Source organism: Paramisgurnus dabryanus, chromosome 23, assembly GCF_030506205.2.
Source record: "Paramisgurnus dabryanus chromosome 23, PD_genome_1.1, whole genome shotgun sequence".
Classification (NCBI taxonomy): Eukaryota; Metazoa; Chordata; class Actinopteri; order Cypriniformes; family Cobitidae; genus Paramisgurnus; species Paramisgurnus dabryanus.
The window spans coordinates 25,885,299-25,897,634 of record NC_133359.1 but is presented as its reverse complement, the minus strand read 5'-3'; the positions used below and the strand labels follow the sequence as shown (position 1 = coordinate 25,897,634).

The following is a 12,336-nucleotide window of genomic DNA, read 5'->3' as shown; positions in this document are numbered from 1 at the left end:
ATATCAGGAACTTTCACTTGCATGTAAGGCCAGATTATACCTTACAAGTTGTCGTAAAAGACTACAGAATAACAATAGGCTTATTCGACTTTATGCGGCGCAGCAAGAACCGACATCCGCATGACGTCAAAGTACCGCGAGAGCGTTTCGCGAAATCATAGGGAGGAGTCTGCTTTTAAATTGCTCTCGCGGAACTTTGACGTCATACGGATGTCGGTTCTTGCGGCGCCGCATGAAGTCGAACAAGCCTAATATCCATTCATACTAAGCTGCTGCATCGCCCACTGGTGGTTATGTTTCCTCGAAATCACACATTTAGTTATTTATATTTAAATCATAAAAAATACTAAAATAACAAAAGTAAAAATTTAAAGACTTAAACATATAAAAAAACACTGCTGCAGTCGAGCAATCTTCAAATCGTGCAAAACGATAAATATATAAAAATTACGTTTATTTTAATTCGTCCAACATAATAACACACAACCACATTTACCTTAATTATTAAACTGGTATTTTTACATGCATTTTTAATTGTAAAATATTTTTTATTCATTTAAACTTAACGCTTAAGCACACTTCCTGAAGCCTGACATAAAAGGGGAGTGACTCAAAGTTTGGATTTCTTATCCTTAATAAGACAAGTTTATTTAAAACCCAAATTTGCAGTGTACGATGACCACAACTCAAATTAATTCACTACTAAAACCCCTCTAAAAAGGTTGGTCAAACTTAGGTTTACTCGTATGACAGACCTCTGACCAATTAGAGACAACTTCCTAGTCGTTTAGCTCCGCCCATTGCGGTAGACGCTGCTGTTTTCAGTCCTTTCTATGCAACTGCTAATCCTCTTCCTGTCTGTTATCTATTTTTAGATAACAGACTATTTATTATCTAACAACCATTTCGGTTTCAACCACAATGAACGAGCCAAGAGCATCATGGGATTGACTGAGATAAGCGGAAGTGTCATCATTGGAGTATCTGTCCCCGAGAAAGCGAAAGTTGTATGAGCTGCTGTAATGGATCTAAAGCAAAAGACTGTAGATTCATTAAAGAAATATGAAACCGATGAAGATTTTTCCCATTTACCTGCTCTTCCCAAAGCCTCCGTGCTTATACCGCTTCTGCTGAAAGATGGACAGCTACAGCTTTTACTAAACGTTCGTTCATTCAATGTAAGAAACATTGTTTATTTACGGTATCTATTGATTTAGCTGCACTTTTACTTGACGTTTTATTTGGCTAATTTGTTTTCTTATTAAAAAAAACAAAACAAACTTAAATTTCGTATTTAACAGTTTAGTCTGTGCAAATCAAAGTTGTGTTATAAAGCTGGCGAGATTTACTTCTGCACTTCTCCAGCTTAAAAATCATGCAGGTGAGGTTTGCTTTCCTGGAGGCAAATCTGAGTCCAGTGATAAAGATGAAATAGACACAGCTCTGAGGGAAGCACATGAGGAAATTGGTCTTCCTCCGAACAGAGTGGAGGTGATCTGCAAACTCTTCCCCATCATAAACAAGGTTCATTTATAATGTATCTTATTTACTAATTTTTGGTATACATAAGTGTAAAATGTTGGTATTTTAAAATGTTAATGGACATGTTACATGGCCTATATTGATATAAAAAACTTTTTAAATGTTGATCTTATCTTTTGTAGGACTAACTAAATTGTATGTATAATGGATGTAATGTTTTTCACAGACTGGTCTTCTGATAACTCCAGTGGTGGCTTTCATTGAGGATTCATTTCAAGCCCATCCAAACCCAGAAGAAGTGAGCGAGGTGTTTACTGTACCTCTGGAGTTTTTTACTAAAGAGGCTGATCATTCCTGCTATCCTGTACCCAGCATCTTTGGACCTACACATTGTTTTATTTTCACTGATCCCAGTACAGGGAACATCCACCAGATCTGGGGCCTGACAGCAGCTTTGGCCATAATCGTTGCTGTTTTTGCCATGGAAAAGAAGCCTGAGTTTGAGGTCGGCTTTAGCTTGAAAGATCCTGTTTCTCAGTTTAAAGAGACTCTTAATAGCAGATTAAGCAAATTATGAACGTTACTGACGAGTTAAACGAAAGAGAAAATAATTTACTGTAACTGAGCTGTTGAATCATATAACACTAGAGTCAATTATTTGTATATTGGGAATATAAAGGATATGTAAATACTGGGTTTTTAATTTATGAGGGAGAAATAATGTAAACATTTAAATAAATTATCATTACATATTCCCCAAAATATCCACAAGAGCGCATCATCAACTTTTTGATCGCCTGCAAACGAACCTCATTTGCATACAATTTCAAAGGGATTATGTATTTTGTCGACCAACCAAGGCGCAATCTATGAAGCCAATACGGAAGTGATTTAAACTGCAATTCATCGACTGGCCACTAGAGGCTGTCTCCAAAAGGAAGTCAATTCCCATAGACCCCCCATGTTAAAATGCTCAACTTTACAATAGAAAATAATGTTAAGTAGGCACTACATGAGAACTGTGAGGGGGTGAATTTTTTGTAACTCATCCCTTAAAATGATATTATTAAGCCTTAATATAGCAGGCGCCGCCACTATGCAGTTATATGACCATGTATTAAAAACACATATATGTTTACCCAAATAAAAGTTTATTTTCATATTTGAATGACAGCACGGCTTCAATTCTGTTAATAGTCAAGTAATAGCAGCAATAGTCAATTAAATTGTATAATAAACATACGTTTTTCATTACATAGTACTCAATGCTTTTTTATTGGATAGTGTACATATTTTAAATGTGATAGTAAATAAAAATTAAAATATGAATGTAGTCCTATATATATTTATGTTATATCAATCTGCGCGACCCCGCCGTTGACTTTCTTTGATGACGTTTGCAGGTTACTTTTAAATGACCATAACTTGCTCAATTTTCCACCAAGTTTCAAACGGTTTGGTTTCTTACAAACGTTATTATTGTGGCTATAATTCTGGAGGCTTTTACATGTTTCATGAAAAAATTTTTTTGTATAAGTATGCAGTGTCATAGGTACATCTTTGACTTTTAAAACAAACTAAACCGTTTGAAAACCGGTAGAAAATTCAGCAAGTTATGGTCATTTAAATGTACCTGCACCATTAAAACTCAATGCTACGAGTGAGCGAGCTGCCTGTGGTAAGATGGCCGCCAAATGTGGACGTTCCAATCAATTGGCCAGCAGCGTGGCGAGTGATCGCTGCGAGATGCATGCTGGTTAGAAAAGTGTCCGGGTTACGTCCGACTTGCTCTGATGTCACGCTGACGTGTGGCAAAAAACTCTCGGGATGGAGAGATGGGCTCATCACATTCTGCAGCCGGGCGCAGTTGATCTCCACTGACTGTGTTGACGAAAAGCATGATGGGAACTTGTTGACGACACAGCGCAATGCTCATTGGCCCGGGGATGTCAGCTGATGACTTACTTCTAAAAACTTCACTACCTATAGTAGTTTTTAGATTTTTTCAACTTGTTTTTGACTTATTTTTAATGAATTCCTTTAAACTTTTGTATGGGTGCTGTTTATATTTCACAAAAGAGAAACAAATTTGTATTACCACTAGATTTACACATCCCAACGTTTACCAAGTAGCCTTTATCAGTAATGAACAGTTCACCTTCGTTGATTCTCCTTATAAATATCTTCATGTAAATGCATTTATTGGTATTTCAGTTGAATCTCTTTAAATCGCAATAAAAAAAAAACGCGAACGTGAAGTGTCCGACTTAAAAGCAATTTTTTAACCCTTCCCTCACTGCAGCCGCCTGTTCTTGTCTAGGTAAATTTCAGGCGAGGCAAGCCATAAATTATCTGTAACACACCTCGCCAAAATGTTTAATTTGTACATACTGTATGTATTGTCTTTTTAATTTATAGGTCCCTTTTTCCTGTGTTTTTGAAGCTTTGATTTTGTTTATGGCGCGCAATATAATGTGTTCATGTCACGTGTGTAAAAAAAGCATGGTATTTTTCACACAATTTACAACAATCTGTATAGCGTTGTTTTTACTGTTCTCAAAACAGGCTGATGTCTTCCTTGTTATATGAAGTCCCTCCTTCAGAAATACATAACGAGTTCTGATTATGTAGTATGTTTAGTGTGTTGTGATTCGACAGCAGCGTATAGCAAAGCTGTTTGATCTTAGCTGGCGACTGACGTATTCCTGTGGGCAGAGTTTAGTCAGAAACTCTTATTTTGACATTATTCAACCAGGAAGTAGATGGCTGTAGTCCAAACCGGGCATTCACTGTAGGGTTTGAAAAAGGTATTCTACTAAAGAAAAATAAATCGCCTGACAGTGAACTTTGAGCTTTATCATTTTGCAGGTATTATTGATGCTCTAACAGCAACATTACACACTAACTAAAGTTTGATAAATGGGATCAGAAAAAATGGGACCTTAAGTATCCTATAACCCCTTGGTGATGAACATCATTTCAAAATAATTGGCATGTCTAAAACATTTTAAACAATGTATATTTATATGTTAAACTTGCATTAGGGGTGAACGGGGCACAAACTACCACGGGGTTAATTGTGACGCGGCTACTTTGTATATTTCTACAGGGCTGAGCAATCTGTGCTTTTGGTCTTTTTCTCTTACTGTCAGAAAAGTTTTTTTGTATTTTGTTTAAGATATTGAGTAAAGACCAAGATTTGGCATAAGTAAATTTCTCAATCTTATGTTTTTTTATTCAAATTCTGAGTTGTGTGTAAGTCACCAAATCCAACATTATATTATTTTAATCACTGTCTTTTTTCATAAAACATAACACCAGCGCCTCAGGTATGCAAGGATAATGAAAACAATATAAATACTATTCATCAAAATGATAACTGTTAATACAATATCAGGGGAAATAACTGACAATTATCATTTTTTTTTGTCTTAATTGTGGAGCCCTTTCAAAAAATCTATATGAATTGATGCATAATAGACGGATGGTTAGATGAAGGATCATGAATGTGTGGATATCTATCTATAATAGGCAGATATTCGTTTTTGTATGTTATATATGTCAAAATCTGTGTAAATAATAAAAAGGTCGCTGATTAACACTTGCAATTCAGTGTCGTGATGGTTTTCAAAAATATTCTGAAGGTAGTAAAAAAGTTATTAAAAAGTAGTACATTTAACTTAAGGATTGCTGTATATACCCTGCCTGCAGTTCCTGCTAGGTAAAGGAACCCTGAGGTTGCCTAAGTGAACTTTTACGGCTGACAGTCACCGAAGCAGCTTCTGCCCCTAGTGACCAGACTATGAACAGGATTTACAGGACTACAGTAATTGACCGGTGGCAATTCTGCGAGATCCAAAAGGAGAGGCGTGAAACTCATTGCTATAACACAGCCCAGTGTTTCCATTTCTCCCTTGTCTCTGTCTTTGCTCTGACTTAAATCTTTTAGCTACATTTTCTGTCTTCTGACATCTTCCTACTCACATCCCCTCCGATCTAAAGGCCAAGAAAACTACAGTATTGTGTTAAAGGAGAGAGTGTGTTTTTAGTGCGGTTGAAGCGCGCAGCTGTGGATGGGGCATTCTGAAGACAAACTTGAAAGTGTTTGTTTTTTTGTTATGTTTTCATTTTGTAAAAAGACAGATCTGTGAAAAAACTTCTAAATGACTAAAAAATGCTGTTGATGTGTTTTTATTTTTTTGCATAGCTTTTTTATGTGTCAATAAGTGTTTTTTAAACATGGTATTACCATAGTTTTATTTACATACTTCAGTATGTCTATACTGTATCAAACTACCACAGTATTACCATCTAATAACACCAATGAACCATGGTACTGCTACAGACATTTACAGACATTTGTTCAACTTTTAATGGCTCTAGTTAGTGATAAGCTTATATTTTATGGGAAACAAAATGCATAATTTGACCATGGTCACTTGAAGCCTTAAAAATCATACATTTTGAATCAAATAAGTAATCTGATAAACCACTGTTATTAGTAGTAATAATATTACTGCATTTGAAATGATTTACTTACAGATGTAGTAGTGTAATACAAAACCCACTGTAAAAGTTAAGCATGAAGGTGCAAAAGTCATGGTAGGCTATGGGAATGTTTTTCATACTAGCATATTGGGCCTATTTATCGGGAACATGGATCAGTTTGAATACATCAGAATGCTTGAAGAGATTATGTTGCCCTTTGCAAAAGAGGAATTGCCACAGACAACAACCCCAACCACACAAGCAAGACGGCAAAATCTTGGTTCCAGATGAAAAGGATTGAGGTTATGGAGTGGCCAGCTTACAACCACACTGAAAACTTGTGGGGTGACATAAAAAATGCAGTTTCTGAAGCAAAACCTAAAAATTGACAGGAACTGTGGGCTGAAATACCTGTTTTTATCGATTTGACACAGATGTTCAGCAGTTATCAACAACAATGGTTATGCAACTAAATATTAGTAATTCAATCATTATAGTGAGGTTAAATTTCTTCAGTTTTAAGTGTTTACAGAGAAAAATGTTGACACTGCTATTTTTTTTAAATGCAGAACAAGACAGACTTAATAGATTTGTCACGGTGATCCGTGTCATGTTTTGTGTCTGTTCCATATTGTCATCACCTGGACACTTGTTAATTATCACCTCATTCATTCCACCTGTGTGTCATTAGTCTTTGTGTATTTATACCAGTATTTGTGTCACACTCATCGCCGGATCATTGTCAGTACTACCATGTTTGTTTCCTGTTCATCTGTTCCTGTGTTTTGCTTACCTGTTGTTATTTTGATTCCTGTGTTTTGTTTCTCGTTTATTTATTAAATGTTATTTATTCAGTCATCAAGCTCTGCACTTGCGTCCTCACTTCCTCACTCCTGCATACGTATCGTGACAAGATTTTGTTAAAGTTTTGATTTGGAATTAAATGTGTAATTCAATAAATTTTAAATAAGGAAATAAACTCTATTTATAACATTTTTGCACTTTATTCACTAGTACACTGCTATTTTTTTAAACACCACTGCATAACCCAACACTTGTTGATGCTAAAGTCTTGCTGTTCAAAGCATCTGGGTGAAGTAAAGCACAACAAAACCCATTGTCACAGAAGATGGACAACTGCAAACAGTTTGAAAGCAAATGCCAAACACTTCAGTCTGCATGTGAAAATAAACCTTCAAATAAAACACATAATACAATTACAAGAGCCTATGTGTGATATATTGAATGATGAAATCTTAATAGTTATTAAAGACTGAACTTCAGGATATTTTCTGAGCTTTGACAGTGTTTTGTTGCACATAATATGTAATTGTAAAAGAAAACTGGTATTTTCTAGCTTTTTGGACTACAACGTACAGCTGTCTCATGACTTGATAATCAAATGAGTAGCAAAATAATTATCAACAAAATAATTGAATTTAATGGGATATATATATATATATATATATATATATATATATAGAGAGAGAGAGAGAGAGAGAGAGAGAGAGAGAGAGAGAGAGCTCAATTGACTTTGCCCTTGTAAATGGTTGTTTATTACGTCACAATCAATATTGTGGGTCATAAGCGAGGCGTTCGACGCTGTGATTTTTCAGTTGGAATCGAACGGTCAACGGTAAAGGATGAAGAGAGGAAATCAGCGTACAAGCGACTTTAAGTAGGTACAATCCAAACTTTTATCGTTTTTATTGAACTGAGCATAACAGAGACTGTGTTTAAAATTGAGTAAACTTTACTGCTGTCGTGCTTATATTTCTTTATCGTGAGTTATGTTTACCTCACTGATCTGCTAACTGTCATGCGTTTTGTCGTCTTTTCATTAGTTATGCGATTGTCATGTCTCATTTCTCCACCTGTTAATGATGGCCTTGGCCAAATCTAAGCCATGTTTTCACAATGACAGCCCGCATACAGTATGTTTACAGTATGGATCATGACTTTAGAAATGTAATGAAGATAATTTACTTCAGTAACTTGTTTATTGCTAATCTTTATTCGGAGCAGATCGGAGTGAATTGTTTAATGAGACACTTGCCCTATATTGTAGGGTGTGTGAATTTAAGAAGGCAGTTAGGTTTCACTAACGTTAAATTTTATTAATGTTTTAGATCTGGATTTTGTTGGCTGCGTTGTCACGTTGTTGGTGGAATAAGTTCTTGCACGTTTCAGCTCAGTTAGCTCTTTATATATCAAAAACTTTGTGTCCCTTTGTGATAGATGGGTTCATGGTTTGTCCTGGGTGGTAAAACATTGTTCTTGGCAAAAATCCTCCTGTATCTGCTCGAATCATGAGGTTTTTTCTCAACAATAGTGGCTTTACTATGTTGAGGTTTGACTTTAGGATGAATTAGGGATTAACTATCACTGAAGGAGGCAATCAGTCACTTGATGAGGCAGCACATAATGTTATAAAAGTGTTTTGAATAGTCTCTTGAATGTGGAAAATAGGATTATATTTAACCTGCAGTAAAGACCACATTAAATTTACTATTGTAATGCATACATTTGGCAAAATCTGCAAAAAGATGACTTATTATAAGCCTTTAGAGAATACATTTTATTTTTATTATATTTGTTCTTAATTTGTTTATTATATTAGGAAAATATCACATTCATAAATGTTGATGGTCAAAGAGCACAGGGGCGGTTTCCCAGACAGGGATTAGACTAGTCCTAGACTAAAATAAATATAAGAGCTGTCCAAACTGAAAACAACTTGCCCTTTGTTTTGCCTGAAAATGCACAGAAGTAATTTTTTAGTAAGGCATGTTTGTTAAAACTAGTATTATTAAGTCCTGGCTTAAGCTAATCCCTGTCCGGGAAACCACCCCCTAGTTTTTTACAATTTAAATTTGAGTATGTTAAAGTAATAGAATGTGTAAGGAACTCTAAAGCACAAAATACTATAGATTGTTGTAAAGCCTTGAAACGTTATTCTTTTTAAAGCAACACTATGTAGTTTTTTTACCTTTAAATAATGTCTCTAAAATTATTTCAGTGGTAGAACAACTTTTAACTGGACAAATTGTACTGTTTCTGCAACCTGAGCAACCTCCTAGCTGCTACAAGCACACTCTGAAAGTGGCGGTGGAGGGTAGGAAACACAGCTCGGCCCCTCCCCCTGCCTGCAGAAGAGTGTCTGATACCAGGCACTGTTGCGCTTTTCAACCACATGGGGGAGCTGTAAGTCATTTTTACATGGAAACTACATAGTGTTGCTTTAAGGACTTTTGTACTTATTTTGTAGTTGGAGATATGGATTTGTTCTTAATACCCCTTTGTATCCAGTTTGTACAATTATTGTCTGTTTGAATATATTGACATTTTTGCTTTTATTGTTAATTTGTATGAATTGTCACTAAATAAAGCATAAAAAAGAGAACTTTTGAGAATTAAGGTTTGTTTTTAATTTAGTCCTGCCCTGAACAAGTTATTTTACATAAGATATATTTACATGCAACAAAGAATAATAACAGATTTTCTAATAAAAATAGCCCAGTTCAAATGTTTATCTGATCCTAAAACTGTACAGTCTTACCTGGACAAATCAATGACAGTTTTTATGTTTTTTGAAAGTTGTTTAAAGGTTTCTTGTTTGTCCTGAGCCATTAAATCCTCCAGGTCCTGCAGAATATTTGCTTTTCATCTTCTGCATATTTGACCCCTGTCCAGCAATAACTCTATGATGTTGAGATTAATCTTTTCACATTGAGGACAATCAGGAGACTCATACACAACTATAAAAAAAATCCAACTTCAAATTTGTTATTCCAACAAAGATAATTAAGTAAATTAAACAAATTGTTTTTTTTTTGTTGAAACGGGGTCAATTAACGGTATGAAATAAGCATAATCATCCAGCTAACAAAAATTATTTTGTTGACTGGACTTAGATATGTAAGTGTTTTTCTAACTCGTTTACCCAACTAGCCAAACTGAGTAATCTGTACAAACATTAAAAAAAACAATGGTCTGAATGGTTCCCAGCATGCATTACAACATGTTCACTTCTTTGTTTAATATTTATTTAAAAAGATGTTTTAATGTTTGATGGCTTTATTTATGTTGTTATGTTGTTAATGTTAGTTATATGTTGTATTTAGAGTTATTTTAAAAGAATTATGTTTGTTTATTGTTACCACGATTGAGAACTGTGTGCTCAGTGCAGAGGGCAACGCGTACGCAGCAACATCGAAAGCTTGAGTCCTGAGTGGTCTGGGGGAAGGATTATAGTGTCTCTGATCCAATACCCACAGTAGATGGCGGTAATGCTCTTTTAAGAATGCGAGCCGCCAATAAGCTCAAAGAAGAAGAAGAAGAAGAGGGCAACGCAATGGGTTAGCACCCATCATTGTTGCCTTAAAGCAAAAAGGTCTCTGGTTCAAGCAAGGGCTAAGTCAGACATAGACTTTTGTTCAGGAGACCTTCTGTGTGGAGTTTGCATCTCTGTGATATTGTGAGTTCACTCCCACAGTCCAAAACATACAGGTTAGTGGAATTGGGATATATTAAATTGCGTATGTGTGGATAACTTAATGGATAGATGCTGGAATGGTGTTCATACAGTTGTAATCCTATTTGAGAGGACTTAAGTCACTACTTGAGTAAACTCAGAAATTAGCCTTTTGCCTAATACGTTTAAGTTGGCATTACTCAGTGAATTGAGTTAGGTGAACTACATCACCCAAGAGTAATTCGTTTTTTATTTGTTTGATACACATTCATATTTATGTTGTTACAACTTGTGATGTTAACACAATTTTAAGTTGCGTGGACTTTGGTCCTTGTTGAGTTAACTCAATAATGTGCTTACGATAAGTTGCCTTAAAATTTTAAGTCTACTTAACTATTTTTTTTTAAGTGAATAGATACAAACATTTAGTGATGCTCAGGTGGGTGTAAATTACAATTTACCCTGTCCATACTCCTAACTTTTAAATGTATGGTATTGACTTCCTGTTCGTCACTGAATGTTTGTATATTTTGTAATAGGTGTGTATGAGTCTCTTGATTGTCCTCAATGTGAAAAGATGAATCTCAACATCATACAGTCACTGATGAACAGGGTTCAAATATGCAGAATTTGCTGAAACGCAAAGACAACTATCGCAAAACATAACAATTGATTGTCCATGTAACATTGTGCAGTATAAGAATCAGTAAACTTTTTTATTGGGTTATTAATAGAAATTCTGTTCTTATTCTGTGTTGTAAACTTTATGTGAACATTTTGCATGTAAAATAACTTGTTCAGTATTAAAGTAAAACCTTAATTTTTAAATGTCTTTTTTTATTCTAAAATTGTAAGCATTTTAGCATTATTTATACACTTACATTTACATGTATAAATAATGGTGCATGTGATATAATTTATAGTCAGGTAAGGAGCAATGAGAGAGAGAAAAACTTGCCGTACACCTTTTGCTTGTAACACTCAATAAGTAAGAGTCATAGGTACATCCTTTATTCATTTTTGTTTAATTTGCAAATGAAATAGAAGTGATTTTCGATAAAAATGCTTTAGATAAGGTCCAGACTGAACTGAACTATTCCAGCACTTATCATACTGGAAAATTCAATTAATGTTAATTTGCAGCCTTGTAATTGAGGCCTGCTGCAGTATTTTGCATCACCATAACGCTTTACGGTACACTTTACTTTTTCTCCTACAGAAACTGCCTGTCATTTTCCTGGCTTAATCAGGATCAAAAATTGCACATGAATGCTTTCTGATGTCCTTTTCACCTTTTCAGAGCCCGCTCACGTCATGTCTATTAAGCCAGAGCCTGCACACTTTGATCCTGCCAAGCCAGAGCCTGCTCGGTGCATGCCAAGCCAGAGCCTGCTCAGTGTCTGCAAAGCCAGGGCCTGTGCCTGCCAGAGCCTGTCCAATGGCTGATTTGCCAAGCCAGAGCCTGCTCACGTCATGCCTGCCAAGCCAGAGCCTGCGCACACCATGCCTGCAAACCAGAGCCTGCTGACGTCATGTCTCCCAAGCCAGAGCCTTTTCACCTCATGCCTGCCAAGCCAGAGCCTGCTCACATCGTGCCTGCCAAGCTAGAGCCTGCTCGGTGACGGCCAATCCAGACTCTGTTTAGTGCCTGCCAAGACAGAGCCTGCTCCGCGCCTGCCATGTAAGAGCCTGCTCCGTGCCTGACAAGCCTGAGCCTGCTCAGTGCCTGACAAGCCGAAGCCAAAGCCTGGCCCGTGCCTGCCATGCCAGAACCTGCTCAGTGCCTGCCAAGCCAGAGCCTGCTCAGTGTCTGCAAAGCCAGGGCCTGTGCCTGCCAGAGCCTGTCTAGTGGCTGCTTTGCCAAGCCAGAGCCTGTTCACGTGTTCACGTCA

General features: G+C 36.3%; 1 protein-coding gene across 2 annotated transcripts; it reads left to right on the top strand.

The window, feature by feature from the left end:
- Positions 1-799: 799 nt before the first annotated feature.
- On the top strand, positions 800-5,659 carry nudt7 (nudix (nucleoside diphosphate linked moiety X)-type motif 7). Of its 2 annotated transcripts, none has more exons than XM_073813332.1 (3): positions 800-1,178; positions 1,366-1,491; positions 1,709-5,659. In XM_073813332.1, exons 1-3 carry the CDS (start codon positions 1,023-1,025, stop codon positions 2,057-2,059), a joined length of 633 nt encoding a protein of 210 aa, XP_073669433.1. In that variant the 5' UTR covers positions 800-1,022; the 3' UTR covers positions 2,060-5,659. The 2 variants fall into 2 exon arrangements, with proteins under 2 accessions (XP_073669433.1, XP_065147330.1); XM_065291258.2 differs by having other exon boundaries at positions 1,366-1,524.
- Positions 5,660-12,336: the final 6,677 nt, after the last annotated feature.